The sequence below is a fragment of the Harmonia axyridis genome, chromosome 1 (assembly GCF_914767665.1).
Source record: "Harmonia axyridis chromosome 1, icHarAxyr1.1, whole genome shotgun sequence".
NCBI classification, from domain to species: domain Eukaryota; kingdom Metazoa; phylum Arthropoda; class Insecta; order Coleoptera; family Coccinellidae; genus Harmonia; species Harmonia axyridis.
In genome coordinates this window covers 15,741,668-15,767,300 of record NC_059501.1, presented here as the reverse complement: position 1 = coordinate 15,767,300, position 25,633 = coordinate 15,741,668, and the positions used below count along the sequence as shown (strand labels likewise).

Sequence of the window (25,633 nt, the reverse complement as noted above, 5' to 3'; positions counted from 1 at the left end):
GTCCAATCTGGACGTCCAATTTTCGATGACTTTTTCCAACATTTGTGGCCGTATATCGGCGATAACACGGCGAATGTTGTCTTCCAAATGGTCAAGGGTTTGTGGCTTATCCGCATAGACCAATGACTTTACATAGCCCCACAGAAAGAAGTCTAGCGGTGTTAAATCACAAGATCTTGGAGGCCAATTCACAGGTCCAAAACGTGAAATTAGGCGGTCACCAAACGTGTTTTACAAGATGTGGAATAAAGAATATAATTTTCTCAGTCCGGACCTGCGCTATCGACAAGTCATCAGGTGCAAATATTAGGCATTGCCCTTTACTCATTCCCTCATATTTTCATGAAAATCCAAGCAAGCTAGTAAATATAACCTATTAGTACGTTAAATAATATCCCTCAAGAAACTAATATGCTAACAGACGAAACAATTTTATATATGAAATTGTTAAATAATATTGGTGCCTGTTATGGTGGGACGTTTGTATTATTACGTTGGTAAGGTGTATATAACATATGACAGACAATTGACAGTCAGTCAGACTATAGAATGTGTAGATTATTATATTATTTTAGTGGATATTATAATGAAGGAAACAAAAACAAAATCGTCTTATTTATATTAAGACATATAAAACATGATGTTCGGTATGGGGTTTTACATCATTCATCGTATATTTATTTTCAATGGAAACTTCTTCATAATTTGCTTCGACTATATCAGGATCTGGATATTTAAAAAATTATGTCTCATTCATACTGTATAAAAGGAGGGATATTATGTCGGGACGTTTGTATTATCAGAATAGAGGGGAGACGACATCACGTGACTTAAAACGGTACCACTCCGCCATTTTGGAAGTAGCTCTCAGTCGACTTTTGACGTTTGTTGTGTTCGTATCGATTTGGCTCTTTTTTTTAATTCGTTTGTGGTCCATTTTACAAAATTAAGAGAATTTCCCCGTTGAATGAGACAATTATATGGCTTCTTGTACTGTACGAAGTTGTCCAAACAGAAAAAAGCTAGATACTAAGAAAATGATAGGAATAATATTTCATAGGTAAGAATGAGTAGTGAACATATCCGTATTCACAATTTTTGCATATCTGCATATCCATCTTCCCCATACTGTAAATATATCATAATTTATATGGAAGGATATGTTGTATATTATTTGAAACAAAAAACTTGCGAATTATGTTTATAAACTGTTCAATAGGTGATGAACAGGGTTTATTTTTGTATTCCTTCGTTGATTTGATCAATATGAAAGATCTGCAATATCCTTCTGAAGATGTCATCAGTATCTGGATAAAAACAGAGAAAATTAAAAAAAAATTTTCCTCTGTTGGTTTCAACATCTCCCTTGATACCTTGTGGATAGGATATTGAATGAATTTATAAATACAAATGTAGATATTATCAGATTTGGTGAAAAATAGTTTAAACTAATCCGGTTTTTTACAATCACAGATATTTAATAATGAAATTTATTATTCATAAATGTGGGACCGGTGCATCTAACAAAAAATGAAACTGTTAGTCTAAGACATTTTAATAACAAAATTGTTTTGTTCGAAGGCCAATAAAATACTTATAGAATTTTTTTGTTTTTTAATCCCTTGTGTAATACAAAATCTATACATAAAGTCCAATTTTAAAATTTTTCCAATATAAATATAATTTTTTCCTAATTTCACAAGGCTGCTTGTTATAGTATATCCAAAGTCACTTGAACTGGTCTGAACGCTTGGCCATATATGTCCCCTTGAAGTGGATTCCAAAAATACACCGACACCAAATTAATTTCTAAAAACCTAGAAAACCCTTATATAATCTAAATATTCAGCTTTCTCCAAGTGACTTTGGATATACTATACAAGATCCTGCATCTGTTTAAAAATTCACTCAATCCGACCCTGATCTTTCTCCAATTTTAAGGCGGCCACTCACGAGGCTTCCATGTTCGAGCATTCGGATAATTTTACAGTCGGGCAGCTTGGGGACACGGGCGCACGACTGTAAATCAGAGAATGAACTTGACTGGAATCTCTTGGACGCCTGGCGTTCAAAGTCTCGAAAAAACGCTTCGTAAGTGGCGGGCTTTAGAGGTAGCTTTATTCTGCATTATCTCTCTATTCTATATAGATGGTAATATATAACATATGACATACAGTTGACAGTTAGTCGGACGAGGAGACTCACGAACGACTTATACAACGTGTAAAAAAATATTATGTTATTAGAGTGGATATTACAATAAAGGGTCTTTTTTATATAAAGACATATAAAACAGTGTCAATAACTTTTTTTTTTGACTCTTTGTTAATCATTGATAATCTAGTTCTATTATTTCCATCTCTTCTAGAAGTTTTAGTTGTTCCAACCTCTCACTCACTTCTTGCAACCTCGCAGCCACTTGGTCCGCGGAAATCGGTGGTTCTAGATACATTTGCTTATATTTTTTCAAGGGTTCTTTGATGAACTCTGTCCCAAGGCAATTATTTACTTGCACCTCTACGGCTGAAAACTCCATTCTATGGAATAAGCACCTACCCTCGTAATGTCGGTTGACGGGTTTCAAAACATCACCATCTATTATCCAGCAAGTCCAGCCAGAACTACTACAATCACACTGAAAAAATTCAAATATTCAGTAATAATAAACAATGCAAAATTCAAATCTGAACTCATTGATAAAATAGGTTAACAAACTAAAAAAATGACGATAGCACTGACGTGAAATCAGGAACTTTAGAGCGCTCATCTCATCATTCATACTTCTATCGCCAATGGCGATATGATATCTATTAGGATATCATTGAGAAATTGAACTTGATTCTGCGATAAAAAGTTTTGCGAATTCGAAGAGAAGATTCTTGGAACTATTATTGCTCACCTCGATTATGGAAATCGTTGTTCCTGAATGCAATGCCTGGAATTGACGCAAGGTTGCTAGATGCTTGCGTTTATATTTCTCCAAGGGTTCTTTGAGAAATTCTGTTTCAAAGCAATGATTTATTTGTTCCTCTACGGTTGAGAACTTCATATTGTGGAATAAGCACTCTTCCTTGTCATGCTCGTCTACGGGTGTCAAAATATCACCAAGTACTATCCAGCAAGATTCACTACATTTACACTGAAAAAATTAAAATTTCAAATAATTGATAAAATAGGTTAGTTAACAAACTGAAAATATGGCGAAAGCACTGATGTGAGTAAGGAACTTCAGAACATTCATTATTCATACTTCTATTACCAATGGCGTGGATATTGGGGTACTGGAAGTAATTAGCCCCCAAGACAATATATAAAATTTCAGAATTGCCAAAAAGAAGAATGGAAATTTTTCCATTAAAATGAACCAACAACATTCGACTTTGGTAACTGCAGTTCAGTTCTTTACCAGTCAAAGAACTAATCTGAGTTAATCGAATCGAAAAATATAGTTGGCACTGTGTAATGCCTGTAAATGTGGTGAGCCCTGAGAGGAGTTTTCCACACTGAAGGATTGAAAAATGGCTCAGATCAACAATGAGTCAGCAAAGATTGGCAAGTTCGGCCTTATTATACATCCATAGAGAAATTAAACTTGATATTGATTCTGTGATAGAAAGGTTTGCGAATATGAATAAAAGATTGTTGGAATTATTATAATAAAAACATGAATCACAAACTATATTACCCGTAAATGATTTCATTCCTTTTTTTGCAACAAGTAATTTTAAGTCATTTTGATATATTCATGTTTTTTCTGTTTATTATCATCACAAATTTACTAAACGTTTTCCTAAGGGCATATTTCATTCGGTGAAGTAACTTTTCATGGCTTTGCCCTCAATTTTCCTCGGGTAAACAGGCTCTCCTTGAAAAGTGTTACTTCTCCTTATGAAATTAATAAATACTTTTTTCTGGTATGTTTGCCGAATTTTCTCTGATGTTGGGATAGGTTAGGCAAGTGATTTTACCAAGTTTTTTCTATTTATGACTCTACTTTCGGTTGTTGTATAGCTGTTTCGGTTTAAAGTGGATATTTTCACAATTCGCAGTTAAAATACTTGCAAAAGAGGTTATACGTGTAAAGTTAGAATAATTTTCATTTTATATAATATTGTGTCTGTGTACTAGGTAAAAATTTTTATTATTGAAGGATTTTGAATTAAGGAACAACAGTTAGCTGTTTATCTCAAATAAATACGGAAACTGAAATATGAGTACTGCGTTTTGCTATCATTTGGATATATAGAGGACTTTCTAAACTCTATAATAAATTATAAATCTAGGAACGGTTTGGGTTACCATGGTATGGCTGTCTTAGAAGATTGTGAACTGACTGAAAAATTTATAGTTATATAATTGAAAGTTTAAAATAATTTCATGAGAAAATGTTTTTCAAAAACACGACTGCTCGTGACTTATACTATAGTCTAAGAGTCAGTAGTGGACTTCATACCACACTATTTCAGGAAAGCCTAAAATTTCCTCGGTGAGTCTTTTGTACCAGTGTGTGTAAATTTTATGAACTAAAACAGTGAAATATGTGGTCTGTCATCCGCCGACTCTTAGACTATAAGAAAACCACAAGGTTTTGTAAGTATTTGTAATTGCTACCTCGCCTAGGAAATCCAATCCCGCAATGATCTGCGGGATAAAAATTATCAATCCCGCGTATCCGCAAGATCCAAGGGTTGTTAACAATATATATACTCTTTGTACTCAACCTATTAAACATGCTCATAAAAAGGCTATTAAAAATATACTATAGTATGAAAGTGTTTATTTCATAACTTTGGGTCATAGCTTCGTAATTAAGAACCCTTTTGAAAAGACGAGCACGCCACTAGATTCTACGTAAAAGTGTCTGTATAATGTTTTAAGTTTAGAGCTCTATCATCAGTATTAGCGGAGATATAAATGTTTTTCGATAACACCATTTTTCCAATTTTCGCTTATAAAAAAACAAACAAACAAAAACAAAAGAAGGTGCCAAAAATGAAGACTACCCTTGTTAGTTTCTCAGAAAAAGAAACCGAGATTAGGGTATCAGATTTTGTCTATCTCCTCTGGTTTAAAAGTTGTAGTGCTAAAACATCGAAATTTGCTCACCCTGTACATTAGAGATTACCTATGTTTTTTTGGAAATATGTCTTTTTTTCAATGACTTTCATTGATGAATGGAAGATATTTTCATTTGAGAATAGAGCATTTTTTTTAAATTCCCAACTTCAACCTTATGAAACATTGTTGAATCATTCTTAGGAATCATTTCAACCAATGAAAATATCTTCATCATCATTTTTAAATTGATATTCGATGAAGAATTGAAACAACATTAAATTTCATTAAGCATTTTAAGTTTTTATATCCCACGCTACTGTACAACAAAACGCAGAAAATGTCAGATAACTTCGCAAAAAGAATTCCATCTGGAAAATGTCTTAATGACAATGATTTGTATCTATTGAATTGTTATTTTGTTTCAACGTAACAATTTATTTTTGTTAATTGTGCAATAATATGGGTTATATACCCTTTGGTATCTGCAGAGTGAATGAAATAATAGTATATTATTCAACGAGCGGTAATGTAGGTCATAACTCACGCAGATGAAGATTGCAGCACGAGCCGCAGGCGAGTGCTGTAATTCATCAAGTGAGTTATGACCATTACCGCAAGTTGAATACTATACTTTATCTACGACTATATCAATAAATACTAAGAAAAAAATACAGAGAGATGGAAACTTAGTGTCACCAATCACAATCGAACTAGCTTCGGCTAGCTCGAATCCAGTACAGAGTACAGACATAGAACTATATTGAAAACCCTTAATAGTTGCCTATAAAAATGCATTAAAATATACCAAAAAACATTCCTTGTGAACGACGAATTAATGATCTTACTGCTACAAACTCCTTTTTATTTTTTTCGGGCAAGTAATTCTGTATGGTAACATTAGCTGTTTGTCTTTTGGAAATGTATGCCAAAATAATATTTCATCTTCACTATCTGAATTAATCGTTTTCAGCAAAACATTCACAATAATTAGATATCAACTTAATTTGAAAACGTCAAAATTATTAAAGTGACATTGCCTCGGACCTTCCTCCCCTCAATAACAATAATGGAATGTTCCCTTTCGGCCAATCGAATAGCAGCAGAGAAGTATAGAAGCACAGATCCATATTTTCCGATTTATTATAGTGAGTTATAGTAGTGAGTTATCATAACTCACGATGTTTGTTAATAGATACTATTAATTGCTCAAAAGCAGTTGAATAATGAATATATATATAATTCAATAGGAGTAGATAAATAAATTTATTGTCAGTACAAAATTACATTTTGCAAAATATATTAAACATTTTTACATACAGAATATAATAATCACATATATGAGCATTAAAAACTATCGAAAAAAAAAAACGAGCACTATAAATATATATCTACAGATATACAAATCAATAAATTGGGCATAGGAAGTAGGTTGAATATTATAATATTATAACATTATACGATATGTATATGAATAGAAAGCCTCAATTTTGAATGCCCCATCTTGAATGAATATAAATTTCATCGGATGGTAAGTACAACTACCTCTACGTCCTTTCTGCTTCTCTCTTTATTATTCAATCATCATAATTCTGTTATTTCCTTCCTAATTTTTGCAACATCTCACTCACTTCGTCCACGGAAATCGGTGGTTTTGAATTCAACTCCGGTAATTTACCCGCAGGTGCTGAACGAAATCGTTTATATTTCTCAAAGGGTTCTCTGAGATATGCATTTATAGAGCAATTATTTATTTGTGCCTCTACATTTTCAAACTTCATTTTGTGGAAAAAGCACTCCTTCTCCTCATGATCCTCTACGGGTGTCAAAACGTCATTAAGTAGTATCCAGCAAAATTTACTCCTTTTTCTCTGAAAAAATTCATCCATAGGGAAATTAAACTTGATATTGATTCTGTGATAATAATAATAATAGTTTATTCATGCTAATACATACCGAAAATGCTCAGGGCCAGTTGCACCATTTGCCTAAACATTGATTAAAAATTTAAACGTTGATTACTCTATGATGTCTCAAGAGAAATCAGAAATTAATCAATGTTTAAATTTTAATCAATGTTAAGGCAAATGGTGCAACTGGCCCTTACATACGTCAAATTACAAATCAAAAAGAAATATATACAAAAGTATCACTCCTGAAAATCAGAAAAATCACAAGAAAAGTATTCATCTAAGGAATACTAAGGAACATCCAGGAAAATCAACCATCATTGATTGGTACGCTAAGTTTAAACGTGGTGAAATGAGCACCGAAGACGGCGAACGCAGTGGACGTCCAAAATCAAAAGATCAAAACCTTCAAACGATATGTGTCACCGACGAAACGAGGCTGTCACCGACAAAAAAAATCAAAAAATTTCACAAAATAATTTTGAATAACCGTAAAGTGAAGTTGATCGAGATATTGTGAAGATATCATCTGAACGTGTACATCGTATCACTCACGCATATTTCTACATGAGAAAGCTGTGTGCAAAATGGTGGCCGAGCGAGCTCACAATCGATCATAAGCAACAACGTGTTAATGATTCTGAGCAGTGTTTGAAGCAGTTTAAGTTCAATAAACCTGAATTTTTGGGTCGATATGTGACAATGGATGAAATCTGGCTTCATCATTTCACTCCGGAGTCCAATCGATTGTCTGCTGAGTGGACTGCACACGATGAAACGAATCCAAAGCGGGAAAAAACACATCAGTCAACTGGTAAGGTTATGGCATAAGTTTTCTGGGATGCGCAAGGTATAATATTCATCGATTACCTCCAAAAGGGCCAGATCATTAACAGCGATTATTATTATATAGCGTTATTGGATGGTTTAAAGAATTAAATCGTTAAATAACGGCCCCATTTAAAGAGAAAAAAGGTGCTGTTTCACTAAGACAATGCGCCGTGTCACAAATCAATGAAAACAATGGCAAAACTGCATGTTTTGGGCTTCGAATTGCTTCTGCATCAACCGTATTCGCCAGACCTGGCCCCCAGCGACTTTCTCCTGTCTCAGACCTCAAATGATTGCTCGCTTGATAGAAATTCAGCGCCAATGAAGAAGTAATTGCCTATTTTGAATCGAAAGACAAATCCTACTACAAAAATGGTATCAAAAAGTTGGAAGATCGCTAATCGCTGTATCGCCCCCGAAGGCAACTATGTTGAATAATAAAATCGAATTTCGCCAAAAAAAGTGTTCTACTATAGTAAACCGGGGACTTTTCAATTGGCCTGTTATAAGGACATTGTCGATGACTTCCTTATAGTTTCAATCGAATGTTTCTGAGAATGGAATTAATTAATTTTTACATTTATTCCATTTTACCAATGCGTTTTAGTTCATTATTATAAATATCTTTCATTTCAATATTTTATTCTTCTCATATATTATAATTAATTTTTTATATATTACATGTTGATGAATTCATCTTTGGTGATGTTATATTTTTAAATTTTCTATATACTTCATTTCGATTATTATGCATGAATCTAAATCACTTTATCCATGCATTGGAAGCATTCTTCAATGATAACGCATCGCATTATAGTTTGTTGGTATATGAATTAAAAATTTATTTACCTTTTTTTTTTGTCGCTCACTTGTACCTTCTCTACCTTCTCCTGTAAGCAAGCGATATATAGGTTCACCTCGCCTTTTTGCCCTCTGTCTTTGTTTCCTTAGTTTATTTTTCATTGTTTTGTCAGCATTATGCCACTTAAGTTCTAGCTGCTCAGTAGAAATATTTCCATTAGACCTTGTAGCTGCCCTTGATGTTGAAGGGCCCTCCATGTATTGTGAATTTTCTAAAGAAAAAAAATATCAGCTCCAAGTTTGAACATACTCCTAATTTCACACAATGATTTATTAATTCTCGTTTCATAGCAACATAACTAGGAAAAAATCATGACAAATATCACTGTAACAATATTTCAATAAAAATGACCCATCGAGATTCGAACCCGTTTCATTCGTTCCGAATCCGAAACAATATAAAATATTTGTTGACCGTGAATTATATTCGGTATGATCGTATCAATGTTTTTCCAAGAATATAATACATATATACAGGGTGATTCACCGGGATGGCCTATTAGATGTTTATGGAAAACTAATCATAATTTAGAGCTGAAAATTTGCATGTTGGGGTTTGAGACAATGATCTTTCACCCTGAAATATTTGCAGATCTCTACAACTTCCGGTTATACCGGAAACAGACTACCTCTTATTTAAAATGGCACACCCAGTATATTATTGCATCATTAGATAGCTTTTTCGACGACAATTTGGGTAAAAACGGTTTATGAGTTAATGGGGATTCTTATGAAAAAGCTGCAAATATGAATGATTATGAGACTGTTTGAATTTGGACAGTTGGATAGAAATATACTGAGTCTATATTTTTTATTATTTTAGTCGATTGTACGTACAAAAATAGTGGGAGTTACTTAAGCAAATCCTATATCTAAAATGAATAATTTGTGAGTCATCGAGGAAGAACCTTAAATGAAGAAAAACCGCAATTCCTCACTGTATAGAGTAGTCTGTGACGAAAAACACAGAAAGAAACTACAATTCGTTTTGGATAACTAAATTTTACATTTCATTAATTATATTCAATTTTTTGTTGGGATTGTTGAGGAATCCATAAATCAATACAATTTATTTCACGAATAATTCATTAAAATTCTTGAAATGTGAAATTTTGTTATGGAAACATCGAATTTTAGTTTCGTTCTGTGTTTTCCGGAAGTCACAGACTACTCCACACAGTTATAAATTGCGGTTTTTCCACATTTAAAGATCTTCCTCGATAACTCTCAAAGTATTCATTTTAGGTATAGGGTTTGCTTAGGTAACCCCCACTATTTTTGTACAATTGTACGTACAATCGACTGAAATAATAAAAAAATATAGGTTCTACTTTGGAAATCTTAAGTTTGGATGAATTTGAGTTGTCTAAGTTCATGATATTCTTATGAACACCCTGTACATTTTTGGTCCAAACCGCAAACAGTCTTATGATACTACGTATTTGCAAAATCGAAAATGGAAAAGGTTTTCTCGAAAAACATTTTCCCTGCAGAAATTTTCGAAAAAATATGATTCGTCGTCGCCATTATTTTATTCATAAGAATAACATTTAGTCATGAACCGTTGATTTTTTCCAAGGTATGGCATACAGCTGAAATTATCATCGGTAAAGCTATCTAATGATGTAATAATATACTCGGTGTGCCATTTCAAATAAGGAAGTAGTGGTCTATTTCCGGTATAACCGGAAGTTGTAGAGATCAGAAAATATTTTAGGGTGAGAGATCATTGTCTCAAACCCCAATATGCAATTTTCAGCTCAAAATTATGATTAGTTTTCTATAAAAGTCTAATAAGCCATTCCGGTGAATCACCCTGTATATCATTTTTTATTTCATTTCTCGATATTTATCTTGAAAATTCATTAATTGTGTTGTCGAAATAGAAGGAATAGTGTAAGAAAGCATTACTCCTCCACTGTGATTCAAAAACCTGATAGCTTGAAAAAAACTACTGGAGGCAGTGGCGTACCCAATGGGGGATAAGAGAGATATATCACCCCCCAGGAAAAATATCCATGAGTCACAATGCTCAATAATTTATCATTATGTCATTATCAATAACTCCACCGATGCAGTATTACCAGAACTCAATAATTTAATCGTGCAAAAATTGAATCAACTCATTAATCTGATCTGATTGTCGTCAGCACAATCATTATTCACATACGGGCTATAAATGCCAAATTGATGACAAACAATCGCTTAAATATTAATATATATTTCATATAAGATCCTGAAGTAAAGGCTCTGAACTATACTCGAATTGAATCGGCGGCACTCCCTTCTCTAATTTTTCAGGACCCAAAGAGCCAGTTGCACCGTTCAAAAAATAAACATTGTTTCCATAATCAATGTTTAGCATCAACCGATGTTTATAAATTCTACCGATTGCACCCCGTTTGGCGAAGTTGCAAAATTTCGACGGTTATCAATATAATAAGCACAAAAACAATGAATAATGTTTGTTTTTCATGTTTCGATTCGAATTTTGGCATAATTATGGTTGGTTTAAGCATCATTCCTAAGAACTAAGACTAAAATTAAAAACGAAGAATTGAACGCTAACAAATCAATGATGGCGTTTATGCATTTTACCTAAGGACTAAGAACTAACACTGACTAGAAAGTTGGCCAACTCTTAACTAAGAAGCTCTCAGTTAAAATAATGGAATTCGCATGCGCCGCACAGAATTTCAATATTAACGAGTACCAGTTTTTATCGTTTCATGTTCCGTTGTTCGTGTTTATCGGTGAAAAGTATTCGGTTTATATTTGAAAAATTGAATTTTATTTTTTCACAATCAATATCAATGTCAAACATCAAAGTATAGAATAAATAGAAAGTAGTTTGAGCACGTGCGCATTCCTTTCACTAAGAACTAACAAGCGAGTGCATCAACGCCATTAAATTCTTGAGTAGGGTTCTTAGATATTGGTTTTAAGTTCATACTTCTTAGGAATGGTGCATAAAGCAACCATTCAATTCGTTCATCAAAAAAAATATATATATTAATATAAACTCTGAAAAAAATTAACAACTTCATTTATAGAATATGAAGAATATATTGGGCAACAAAAGATTTTTTTTTATTCTATCAATGAACTGGAATTAGGAAAAATGATTGATAATGTAAAATACTTGAGGATGACATAATGATCAACATTTCATTTAAAATGTGAAGTGAAGACTGAATTCATCAATCAGCAAAGAAAAGTGAAATAGGATAAGAAAGCTTTCATCTTTCATCCAACAAAAAGATTATATTTTATATATCTCGAAAAAAAAATTATTCCAAGGGATTTATTCACGTCTTGGTGCAATGCGATAAAAGAATTATATGTTTAAAGACTGAACGTTAGAAATTAAAATTGTGGGTTTACTGGAATTTTAATTATAGATAAGAATAACTTCGGCTAGTACCTCGAGGGCAATAAATAAAATGGAATAAATAGAGAGTTATTCAGACTGTAATGAGTAAAAATAATTTCAATTTGGACTTACGAAAAACTGCTTGCTGAGACGAAGCTCCATCAATCCTCTGAATATCCATAATTGTTATAAAAACCGGAGTTCACACTCTACACAGAACCTCTGTACACTCTGTACACTGCAATGGTAATTGAACAACTGAGCTGTACTGCATGCAAAATTTTGTTGCAAGGGATTTGCAGGTACCTAGTTGTCAACAAGAATTTTTGGCATGTCTTTTTTCCAGGCACCTGATTCGTTCATGGTAATCACCTATAATGAAAGATACCTACAACGGTTTTTGAGTATTAGAATATAGGTTCATTTTTGCTTTCTTCAAAAATTTAAGTAGGCTTGACTAATAATAATTAGTTTCGAACTAATAATCTATTGGAGCTATCATCCCTAATATCATGAGAAAATTGAATAGGAGAATGATATTGAACTGTTGAACAGAAGTTATTTGATCCCATCGTTATTTTAAATAATGTTATTATTATTATATTATAATTGTATTGCATTCATTAAAATTCCATTAAAATGAAGATCTGTTTGAACAATATTTATCACGAGAGTGATTCAAAGACATTACGAAATAGAGATAAAGTAGAAAGTTGATTGCTGAATGTAACAAACAGTTTAAAAAAATTTAATTTAAAAATGAGGAAATCACTGACGAAAAATCAGGCGCAATTTCATCCTTGGAGATCACATAACTGTATATAGCTATTCACATAATCTGCAAGGGCACATAAATCCTGAGCGCTAAAACGCTCTTGACTTCCCGTCAGTGGTTTTTGCATTTTTTTTTGCTATTCTTCTTCAATTTTCTATGGTTCTGATGACGCCATAAAAAAAATTGGGAACTGCTAGCTTTTAATCCTTCCTTCATTTACCAACTAGTGAAAGCAGAGAGCGGTGCTCCAACATTAAAAAACAGCTGCTAAACTCTCTTGACGCCTAAAAAATTATAGGATTCATTCATTCACAGTTTTCCTCTATTTGCCACATACTGAGAGCAGAAAGCGGTACTCCTTCATTTGAAAAAGTTTTGAATTTTTCAACTAGAAGCCACCTCTATAACCAAACCACCGAGGCCTGGAAAACCATATAGAGTATGTAAGTCGATTAAGTTTTCCTTTATTTATCATAATCTAATAGCAGATGATACTCCGTCATTTTAAACAGTTATGTTTTTTCAACTAGAAACCACCTCTATAACCCTTCACAACTGCTAAACATTTTTTTTTCAACCCAAAAGTTCTCAAAAGTTTCCTCTACCTTCTACCAATATTTTAATATTTCTTCTGAATCTATTGAACTCGATAATTTAATTAATTATAATTTAAATTAATTAAAATATCGAGTTATTCGATTGCATCACTAAAATGATTAAGAATTCTATCTATTAACTAAAATATTTTCCATAAATACCTACTCTTGATTCTACATTATTTTCAGAAAATTTCTCAATAACTCGAATCAGCTCTCTCCAATTTTTTTGGCATGTGGTTTTAGACTGCCATAATAGAATTTATTATTCCTTGAAACAATTTCTCAAGACTGATGATTACATACTTCATGATAGATATTTTTGGTTTTTGACATATATCATGTACTTATAAACTGGTATAAGATTGTTATTAGTATTTTTGTAGAATTATTTCGGAAAATTGAATAGAAATAACATATGTCAGTAGAGGGATATGATTCTATATATTTCGTCGTATACAAAAGATAAGATAAGAGACAAAGAGATATATGTACTCCTCTTTGTTTCGAAGAAATTGAATACGTTTTAGGAAACGTTTGTTCATTCAAGATTTAGTAGGTAGTTGAATTATTTGTGGAACTTGATATTATATTCAATTCAACAGATAAAAATGATATATTACCGAAACTGCACAATAGAATTCAACCCTTAGTATAGTAATTTATAGAGACAAAGAATAGTTAAAGTTGCTTTGTATAGTAAATCATAACACAAAGAGCATGAAGACGAATCTCACATTCGAGTTGAGAAATATATCACCGAAAGATGTTCAAGCGGCGATAAAGAAATCGGTGCTCGAAATTAAAAAGAATTAACTTCTGAACACTCATATTAACCTATCTATATAACTGTTATACAAATGAGTGTTCCCATTTCAGAAAAATGAATTGAATGCACTGATACAAAAAAAATAAATGAGTGAGAACTTGAGCATGGCGAAATCTTCTGACTCATTTTAGTTCCTAAAGTTTTGTGTATTAGTCTTTTTTAGTAGCGATATTGGTGCCAAATTTCAATCAGCTGTAATTTCTAGGAAGTACTCTGAAAGGTATGCGCCAGGTGAAGTGAATCTGATTTCTAACTCCTAATAGTATGACTTTCTGATCATAAAATGTTTCATTAATTTGTGATATCTACTTCGATGACGGTTGACAGATAAATATCTCTTAACGAAGTCATCTAAACTGATAAAGATGACGTAGTACATTTCGATTCTTCTTCATTAACTTTCGGATGATTAGTACAATAGGAAACTTAATTACTTTGATTATCTGTCTGTTTATTTCAATGTTGTAGTTTCATTGTGGTTATAGTTTCTCTTTCGTTGTTATAAATTTCATTGAAATAAAAACTCTTCTTATAGTGCAAATAATGCGGATTATTTTTCAACAGCTTTCTGTTCAATTGAAAATTTTAATAATTATTTCCAATAACCTCTCTCATTGATCTGGGAGAACGGTGTCATATTGTGGTGGGGTATGCAGTCGCATGTTTGGAGCCAAAATTCAAATCTATTCCTCTCATCGATACATTCTATGTTTTTTCTAGATCGAAAACAAGATTGTATTCAAATTATTTTTCATATTTAGGTGCGCAGATAACGTAGGACCATCTATAGGTTTATATGGTGAGGGAAAAACAACAAATTCTTTCAGATATAACTTTTATCTGAACTCATGTTTGTCTAGAAGTGAACGGAATCAACTCTGTGAGATATATGATATAACACAATATAAAGAAAATTTCTTATATCAGAGCCATTATTCTCTTTTACCATATCCACAGTCTTCTATTGTCTCATAAGGTCTCAAAGTTTGGAGACGTATCGATGCTTTTGTGAAAGGAAATATACCCTACTAGTTTCCAATCTTTATGCCTCTATAAAATGATATTGATGGCATATCGAAACATTGATATGAGAAATCCTGCCATTCCTACTAAGAGATTATTGAAAACCACTGAAGAAATTATATTTAGGTAGTGAAAAAGAGTCAATGACGATTATTGCATTTCTATACACTGTGTCCGAAAGTATGGAACAAATTCATTTTTAGCTAAACAGACCATTTTGAGAAATAATCCTGAAACATGTCGATTTTTTATTTTAATTTACCGTATTTCAAAATAATAATCTAATATACAGGGTGAATTACTTCCGAGTAATGACGTCACCGTCATTTTTTTAAGAGGAACAGTTTATACGTATCAATCGAATTCTTTGATGTTAAAAAAATACAATCGAGGTTTTCGGAAACTTCGTGAATACTTTGTAACACGACTCAGTATGAAATACAGGATAACTGATAACGATTAAAGTTCATTTTTTCCATGGCATTTATAAACATAGTTGTGGATATACCAAAGTGTTCCATAAATCATTTTGTGAATATCTAATAGCTAGAAAGGATTTATGGAAATCAGGGAGTACGTTGAAAAAATCAACTTAAGAAACAGGTACCTTTCCAAAGTATCTATTGATTGAACAACAGATGTTAAAACACGCTCCTTTGTCAACATCTGTTGTTCGGTCAATAGAATTTTTGGAAATGTACCTGTTTCTTCAGTTGATTTTCTCAACGTACTTCCTGATTTCCATAAATCCTTTCTAGATATTAGGTATTCACAAAATGATTTGTGGAACACTTTGGTATATCCACAAATATGTTTATAAATGCTATTTATTCTATTCCATTATATCATGAAGATTGTAATTTTTATACCATAGTATTACCCAATACCGAAAAAATGCTTGAAAAATAAGAAAATATAGTCCTCAAACCCAAATGTGACACCAAGAAATAAAAATATAATAACAATCACTTTGCATATACATTAAAAGATTACAAAATACATAGTATGATTGTGGTATCAAATAAAAAAGCTCCTCTGATTAGACACTTAAATTATTAATTCAAATAAATTAAAAATTATTAACGAAATAAAAGTAGTCAAATTTTATCAAAGATAACACCGACAAGCATGTATTATAGTGTCAATAACTCGTAAAAAAGTACTATGAGGGGAATTACGCGTCATCTGAGATATTTATGAGTAATGCGGCATACAATGATCAAGCTAGAAAGTTGAAATGCCGCCTCTGAAATTTGGCGCCCCATGCGACCGCCTACCCTGCCTATACCCTAGCAATGGCCTTAATCCGGTATCCGGTTATTTTTCAGAGACTTTAGGAGCTAGTTGTAAACATTGCTCTTACAATGTGGCCTTCTGACTAGCAGATTTCAGTTTTACACAATAGATTTTACGTGACTCGTAGAAAAACAGGTATTAAAAAACTTGTACTGAGGTGACTGACAAGCTGTAATAGTTGTTCCACTTTTCAACACCGAAATAAAGAAAGATTTGTCCTAATGACTAACACAACAATTTTAATAACCTATCCTCTTTAAAATTATTCACTTCACGAAGCTTATTCCGAAGCTTATTTTAATCCCTATTCATCTGTAACCTTGTCACCGTAGGTACTATCAGTTGAGAAGTTCATAAAAGCAATATTGAACATGTGCAACGAAAATCATATACCTACCTAGATGGAATGCGTAAATTTTGTACGCATTTCTCTATCAATGAAAACACTAGCTAGAGGAAATAATTTGACATGATGTCGTTCAACAAATTACTCGATAATTACATTGATTGTGAATATTTACTATCGAAGTTAAAACAGAATTCCAAAACTGTAATCATGAGACATATTAGATCTCTTTAATGTCGAATATATTCCTACTATACCAGAGGCGTACCCAGATATAAGCCTTGGAAGGGGTAAAGAAAACAAAATGGATTATTCGTTTCCGATGTCTTTTGAATTTACTGACACTTCTTGAGAGTTTTTTTCAATTCGAATAGTTCGGAGCTATCACTTCAGAATCTTATTGATTTCTACCCGATTTTTATTTTTATCATCAATTTGGCTTTTATAGCCTGTGAGTAAATAATGATTATGTTGACGACAGTCAGATCAGATCAAGCCCTTTGATATAACCACCAATTAAATTATTGACCGTTGTGATTTATAATGAATATTCCTCCTGGGGGGATATATCCCTGTTATTCCTCCTTGGGTACGCCACTGGAACGAGTGATAAAGAAGACAAATTCATTAACAATTCCTGATTATTTATATCAAAAGATATTTTGAGAGAAATTGAAATGATTACTGTCAACGGTTTTTTGTTCTTCTCCATAATGTTTTACTATATTCCGATATAAAACAGTTTTCGATTTTTTGTCAAAATTGTGTAATATTGTGAATAAAGACAAATTGTGAATTGGCTCTGCCATTTGTAAATAAATGAATGAATAGATTAGAATACATAATGAAGAATTTAAATTCCATTCAATCAAAAATGATTGAAATACTTCCTCTATCTATACTTTTTACTCTATGGTTACCATAAACTCGATAGTTAAAATTTTGAAAGTGAATATTAACTAACAACAACAACAACAAAGTTTTATTTCCGTATTTTTGTTATTCTTAATTAATTTAATTAGATGTAGGAATTATCCTTATGTAATAAATCAAAATAGTAAATAAATAGAATAAATGTCATCTTATACATAGTAAATATTAACTAAAAACAACAACAAAGTTTTATTTTTCTACTATTTCCGTGTTATTGTTATTCTCAAATGAATTAATTTCATTTAGGAATTATCCTTATGTAATAAATTAGAATAGTAAATAAATAAAATTAATGTCATCTTATAAATAAAATGATAAAATTCATCAAATGTCTACTATTCGACGACTCGACAATCACTCTCCCCATTACAGGATTAATCCTTTCAGCCCCAAAAATATCCATAAATTGAAATGACAAGAAACTGCATACTGATGAACAATCGACTCTGTCGCCCCAGAGGGTAGATTTTATCTGAAAGTGGAAAGATTCTATCTCGAAGATGCCTTTGTGAAAGATTCCCCGAATGCCACATAAAACTACGAACGGCATCATGCATCTCCTGAAATGAATAAGTTACGCTTTTTTGGTCAGTGGTCAACCAATTATTTTCCAACTGGTTATGGTCAATAACTCGATTGAGTTATAGAACGGTCATATCAGTCCGAAAAGTATGCAGGTGGTCGTCATTTAGTTGACAGTATCGCTCGTGAATCCAATGATAATGTCCATCAGTGGTCGGTTGTATAGTAGAGACATAAACTTTAATAGCGTTAGATTCTGTTCGATTTATTTTCTTCTGAAGTTCGATTCTTGGTTAACTAGTTATGGTAATTATAAGTACTGAATGACAGTTATTCCATTTCCATTTTCAATTATTTAATATATTGTTGCGCTATACAGTAGCTACCTTAGATATTTTACATTTTTGAATAAGTAACACTTTTCATTTTTGAGTGAATTTATTCCTTATATAGATGAATATAAGATAGATAGATCAAGTGTTGGTAGTGGATCTTGGGAATTCCAGCAATAAATTGGTTACAGAAATATATTTGAAAGCGTCCACTTGGTCGTATTACAATATTACAACTTTATTGTATCGGTTTATCTCTAACGCTTCTAGGAATGTTAACCATAACTTTTATTTTCAATATGTAGAATTTCGAAATCATGGTTAAACGTTTGTCCTAATTCTATATGTAGAATTATTCTTACAGCTAAGGAAACTTTTCAGATGTTCATTAATTCTAATTCCAAAAAACCTTTCTGTTTGTCCTATACATATATACTGTTTGGCAATCATTACAAGTAAACTTATACACTCTTGATTTATCATCTTTTGATATAGTGTCTTTGTTATTTTTGATAAATTGATAAATTGATAAATAGATGCCCAGATATCAGATAATACCAAGCATTACGTATGCAGGAGTAACCTGGTATAATACGAAAGACAATAAGAAAGATCAGTTGAAGAGTACACAAAATAAGTAATCGGAACGGCGGTTGGTGCCCCATGGTATAAGCAATCAATTATTCAGAAAAGATTTGAGAATTGAAAATATTGAGGAAATAGTTAACAAACAAATGAAGAAGACAATAGAGAGGCTTAAAGAGGAAGATAATGAGAATTGAGAAAGATAATACAAAGCCCACTAAGAAAGACAGATAAGAAAAAATACCTCTTTCAAAGAACCAAATAGAAGAAAAATGTGACATGCAGGAGGGAGAAAAGTCTTCCAATTAGACAACAGTATACAAGAGTAGAAAATAGGAAAAATTATAGTAGACGCGGATGGAATTGAATACCACTCCTTAAACAAAAAGAAGACCTGTCTTCCACATTGAATAAGCGAAGAGGTTGTCATTCACTTAATTTTTGAAAAAAAGGCTCGCATATTGGGTGAATCATAGTGTCGAAAAATCTAGTTGAAGATAAGAAATAAGTATAATGTTTCTAAGAATAGCTCAATATTGAAATTAAAATGTATTACTTAGGAAGGATTAGTGTCATTTTTATTTATTTACGTTTATGTTTACCTATTGACTTAAATCGTGCCTTCAATATTCTCAATTATTTATGAGATTATTCGAGTATTTCCATACGACCATTAAGGTGTGCAACTATGCTTCTGACGTTCTGCAATAGATGGCTGTAGCGATAAGTGGTGGTCCAAATAAATAAATCTTAGAAGTCATACAATGAACTCAGGTATTTGTAAACATAACGCCATCGAAATATCAGTCAATTTGTGTCTGCATCATAAATTTCTCGATTGAACATGTCAGCTCAGGAGCCGAATTATCATAAATTTTCTGCTGTAATATTAAGAAATCTGTGACTGAGGAACAACGAATGCTCTTAAATACCTATGGTGAGGTCGCTAATAGTGAAAAAACGTGCAGAGGGTGGTTCGAACGGTAATTTTGATGTCGAAGACCAGCATGCATATGGCGGTGGAGGAGAGAAGGTTTTCGAAGATGCAGAATTGGAGACATTACTTGATCAAGATTCGTTCCAAACGCAGCAAGAATTGACAGGATCATTGGGGCTAACGCAACAAGCCATCACAAAACGCCTGAAAGTCATGGGAATGATTCAGAAACAAGGAAATTGGGTGCCGTACGAGGTGAAGCCGGGAGATGTTGAACTGCGTTTGTTTGCTTGTGAACAGCTGCTTGCAAGGCAAAGACGAAAGGAATTTCTGCGTCGCATTGTGACTGGAGACGAAAAATGGGTTCATTATGATAATCTCAAGAGCAGAAAATCATTGGGATATCCCGGTCATGCTTCCACGTCGACGGTCAAACCAAATATTCACGGTTTCAAGGACATGTTCAGTATTTGGTAGGACCAGTTCGGAGTAGTGTATGGTGAGATATTAAAACGGAGTGAAACAATGACAAGCGATCATTATCTTACGCAATTAATGAGTTTCAGCCGACCATTGAGAGAGAGGCAGCCTCAATTAAACGAGAGACATGATAAAGTGATTTCACAGCATGACAATGCTTGAACCCATGTTGCGAAAGTGGTCAAGACATATTTGGAAACGTTGAAATAGAAAGTCCTACTCCATCCGCCGTATTCTCCAGACGTTGCTCTCTCGGACTATCACTTGTTTCGTTCAATGGCACACGGCCTGGCTGACTAGCACTTCCGGTCTCATGAAGAACTAAAAAATTGGATCGATTCGTGGATCGCTTCAAAAGATGACCAGCTTTTCCAACGCGGGATTCGTACGCTGCCCGAAAGATGGGAGAAAGTAGTGGCTAGCGATGGACAATACTTTGAATCATAAATGTATAACCAGATTTTTACAATAAAGCCTCGTATTTCGGAAAAGAACGGCGAAAGCAAAGTTGTACGCCTATGTAAATCCTTCAAATTGATATTCTTTTCATGCATTTCCCTATGTACTGAACAAGAAAATCGAGAGAAAACTTGTCGTTTTCTAGCATACAGACGGATAGTTCTCAGCCGAATCACAACACGATGATATTTCTTTATTTCACGAGCATTCGCACATCGAGTATACGTCACGTATCTTGGAAAATTGCATTACATATTCAATACCGAAGAAACCTAACATGAATTAGAGTGCTATTGACAGTTGAAGAAATGGGAAGTTCGACATAGATAAGGAGTAAACTTTGGAAAGCCGAGAAGATAGGGAATGTATGCGAACGCTTAATATGCAAAAGAGCCGTCCCATGCCAGCAGATAGAAAATATTAAATTCTTCGAGGTCTGATAAACTCCATAAAACACGAGGGCTGGAGAGACAATGATGCACCGATTCAATGTGAAATTCTAACCGGAGACACGTAAAGAATCCTTAAATCCTTTCATTGAAGTATTCGGGTCGTATTTTTACATATAAGGATTTCACTCAAGAAGCTAATGAGATTGAAGTGAGTACTGCATTCTATCTCGAGAGAAATATAATTCACAATGAGACTCTTTCTTTACATCTTCTTTCTTTTGTAATGGGACAGACAACAGAGTCCTGTCGATTCATCTGCCTTCTTGCGATGTTGATATCCACCTGTCATTTATTTATTTAAAGTTTCAGGAACCTACTAACTGGTCGTTGCATTCCTGATTTTTGAGTTTTTGTCCACTTTGCAATTCAATCTGGATACATGTGATCTATATGATTGCTCCTCCTGTAGTACCAGTAGCGCCTAGCTCTCAACCATCGAACAACGTCCTGTACTTCGAATGCTCGCACAGTGTCCGTTTGGCATATCGGTCAATCAATTTACCCCCCTTATTGTTCACAAAATCTTCATTTTCCTTGTTCCTACTGTTCCTGCTTTCGTTTCAGCAGCATCAGTCAGTATGGTCCTTACATAGGCATTTTACTTTCAATGGTCATGTACTTTTTTATTCATATTACAAAAATATTCTAGCGGCTTTCTTACCTGATCCACTTCATTCGCCATACATCTGTTTCTTGATGTCTCACACCCATTAGCTCAAATTCATAACCTTATCTACAATATGTCCATTTACTATCTATTTGCATCGTATCAGCTCTTCAGATACTACCTCAGATTGAATTTTCCACAGAAGATTTCCATATTTAGTTTCTGTGCCAAGTTGAATCTGTATAGGAGGCGCTGTAAGTTATCCTCATTTTCAGCCAAAAGGAATGCGTAATTCACATAGCTGAGTACTCTTAAACAATGATTGTTCTTTTTAAAAACATCATCAGTTTCATTGATAGATACTTTTGATTATCTGTTCTATTCTTCTAATGTCAAGTCGGATGAGACATATTTTATTTTTATTCTTGTTGTCGCCTTACTAGGTTTATATGGCACTGATTCACACCTAATGGTTCAAATTGATCGATTACATCCTTCAGTGTTACTCTGCCAAATTCTTAAGGTCTATAAAGCAAGAATACACAGGCTACCTCCATGGATTTCTTTTTTATTTGGCGCAGTATGAATTTTTCATCTATCATAGATCAATTCTGACGGAAATTCATGCTGCTATCCGAAGAAATTTCTACCTCACCAGTAATTTTATTCGCTAGTATTTTTGTTGACAATTTCAGTACACTGCTTTCTTCAACCGAAGCCACTTTCAAGCTCCCTCTGAAGGATATTTTCAAATAAAGAAGTCTTCACCAGAAGCAGCCTTTTCGCATGGATTATTAAAGTGGCCCTTAGCCCCTTAGTGAGGTAGGTCATGTTATTCAAACAAACACAATATTCGACCCCAAGATCTATAGATTACACTGGTTGTTTCAAAACTTAGGTTGAAGAGTGGAAGTATCGCGTCATCGGTTATCCAATTCGCCATTGGCCAAGGACTATAAGTGACAGTTTGCCTCGTAACTATCAACCAATCAGCGTCAACGGTATCTGCCATTGAAGGTTACGAGACAACCTGTCTAATCCTCGGTACACAAGTGTGAGAGTCAGGTTCATTAACGAAAGTGAAGTTGAGATCTTTTCTTCACAAATGAATCGTTTTTCATTAACCAATTTTGGGTGAAGAAACAGGTTTTAAGAGCCCTGGCAAGAAAGGGATCCTTCTCTTCACGTATGCTCTAAGACTACAAAACAAAACCTCCATCTGTTTTGTCATTTCCATCATTCCATCACACGTTTTTCTCTACGTCACAAACTTTTTTGTTGAAATTATCATATTTGAAGAGACCTTCATTCCATTTCACTTCATACAAAAACATTCAATTCGATTTCAATTTAAATTCAACAAAATTTCAAGTTTTATGATATATTCCCTAAAGCAGGCAATGAATCACTAGTTCTCAGAGTAGCCAATCGTAGGAAAATAACACTTACGGATAAAAGAAAGCTTTCTCTAAAAGACGATCGGAATCTGTTCATGAAACCGGAGCCACTTTCAAACTCCATTTGAAGGCGACTTTCTAAAGGAACGGTCTTTACCAAGGGAAGCTTTTTCAGATGGATTATGAAACTGGTCCTAAGTGCATCCTGGTCTGATCTTTAGACAGGTTAGACCCTTCGTAAGGGTAGTTCGTCCAAGAGGATTTCAACCAAAAAAAACGAATCCCATCCATAAGAAATGCTTAGGTGTATCTCAATTCTCAATAAAACGAGTGATTGCCCCGCCTGCATGAGAACGAAGGTAACTGAGTAAACCACCCTCCCCCCGCTATTTCCATCTTCCGAAACAATAGAGGGTCTCTCCAAATGAAGAAGTTCACGGCGCATCGTAGGACGATACCCTTGCGGCGTGGCTTTCTAGCCTTTTGTTTTGTATTTCGCGGTCACGTTGGTAACCTACAAATCCGCCTTCGATGTCGGGCACTGAATTATCCCGCTCGTCCTTCTAATTGGAATTGATTAGAAACACTCCAAACCAGGAAATGCCGTTTATAAGGATCTGTGTCGAACAAGTTCTGTGGAACGCACTGCAGACCATCGAATAAACATAACCTGCTTAGTCGGATTCTGGTCATAGTAGGAGAGCAGGAGGTTCATTCGGATTCTACAGATTCCCTACAGATCTAGATATTTAAATAATAGTTTATTATAAGTCAGTTTAGAGAATAATGTTCTGACAGGCATCTCGCGATTGCGCGAGCAATTAAATAGCACCCAGCGTTATATAATGAAAAAATGAAAGAATAGGCTGATTAAATCTTAATACCAACATTTCCTCTGGTCCTAGTGCCAAGTTCAAGAGGGTATCTTGGTAAAATACCCGAGGTCCTATTTATTCCAGAAGTTTTCTTTGCCCATTTTAAATGATATAATTATTGGGATATTCTTTAAAGTTTAGAACAATTTGTGAAATTGTCCAGCCATAAGCCTTTCGCTGATTAGTGGATAGACCCGAAATGATCTGTATTTTTTCTCTATCTAAAAACAAGAGCAAAAATGAACGATTCTGAAAAGGGTGTTGTGAAGCAAATATTCAGTTGCCAGTAGACGCTTGATTCCAGCCGCAGGCAACTTAATTGTTTAATCATCGAAACTACAAAGTTGCCAATATGCGGTTAGCCTTAGAGTGTTATTCCACGTTTGCTCTGGTGTTCCTATCTTTTTCCTCATCTATATTTTGCATTCCTACATTTGTTTAAGAGATACCCACCAACCTAGTTCTCTTTTATCTATAAATTGGTGTAAATAACAACATTGAAGTTGAAAAAGTAAAGTCAAGTTTTTTTTTGAAATTTTCAAAAATTCCAAAGTATTTCTTTTTGTCTGTCTTTCTTGTTGGAATTTGTATTATGTTTCTTATGTTTCTTCTTTCTCTCTCGCTTTCAGCTTTTAGGGTCTCCATTGTCTTCTTTATTTCTTTGTTTCTTGACTTTTTCTGTTTCTTAAAGTTCATTCTTTCGTCCAGAGTTACTCCCAGATATTCAGCTCCCTTTTTCCATTCTATCGTCTGATTTTGAATTTTACGTTTTTTGCTTTCTCTTTCTTTACTGTTCTCCTCTGAAGTAGATTGCAAATGTTTTCGTCGTATTCACATTGAATCTCAATCAGCTTATCTATGGTTTATCTATAACTGCCTAATAATTAATTTCCGCATTCTACTGTGATAGTAGATAGCAGTCTCGTCTTCAAACTGGGCTTTCTTGCATCTATTCACTTTCGGTATTTCCGCCAAGTTTGAGTTGAACAACAGCGGTCCTATCACCGATCATTGGGGAACTCCGGCTTCAATTTAATTAATCGTTGACCTGGTACTATCGAGATTCACTCTATTTTCTTTTTTTCAGGTACGGTTTCATTAACCTCGTAAGTTTGGTTGGAAATTTCATAAACTTCATTTCGTATATTAGATCTTGATG

General features: G+C 33.6%; 1 protein-coding gene across 2 annotated transcripts in view; it reads right to left on the bottom strand.

The window, feature by feature from the left end:
• Nucleotides 1–1,599: 1,599 nt before the first annotated feature.
• LOC123688925 overlaps nt 1,600–25,633 on the bottom strand; it is a 37,517-nt gene continuing 13,483 nt past the window's right edge. For both annotated transcript variants that reach the window (XM_045627679.1, XM_045627680.1), the window contains exons 2-5: nt 12,163–12,418; nt 8,646–8,869; nt 2,900–3,139; nt 1,600–2,635 (exon numbers count right to left, since the gene is read on the bottom strand). In XM_045627679.1, the coding sequence (XP_045483635.1) occupies nt 2,330–2,635; nt 2,900–3,139; nt 8,646–8,869; nt 12,163–12,211 (819 nt within the window). In that variant the 5' untranslated portion in view covers nt 12,212–12,418 and the 3' untranslated portion in view covers nt 1,600–2,329. The remainder of the gene's footprint in view (nt 2,636–2,899; nt 3,140–8,645; nt 8,870–12,162; nt 12,419–25,633) is intronic.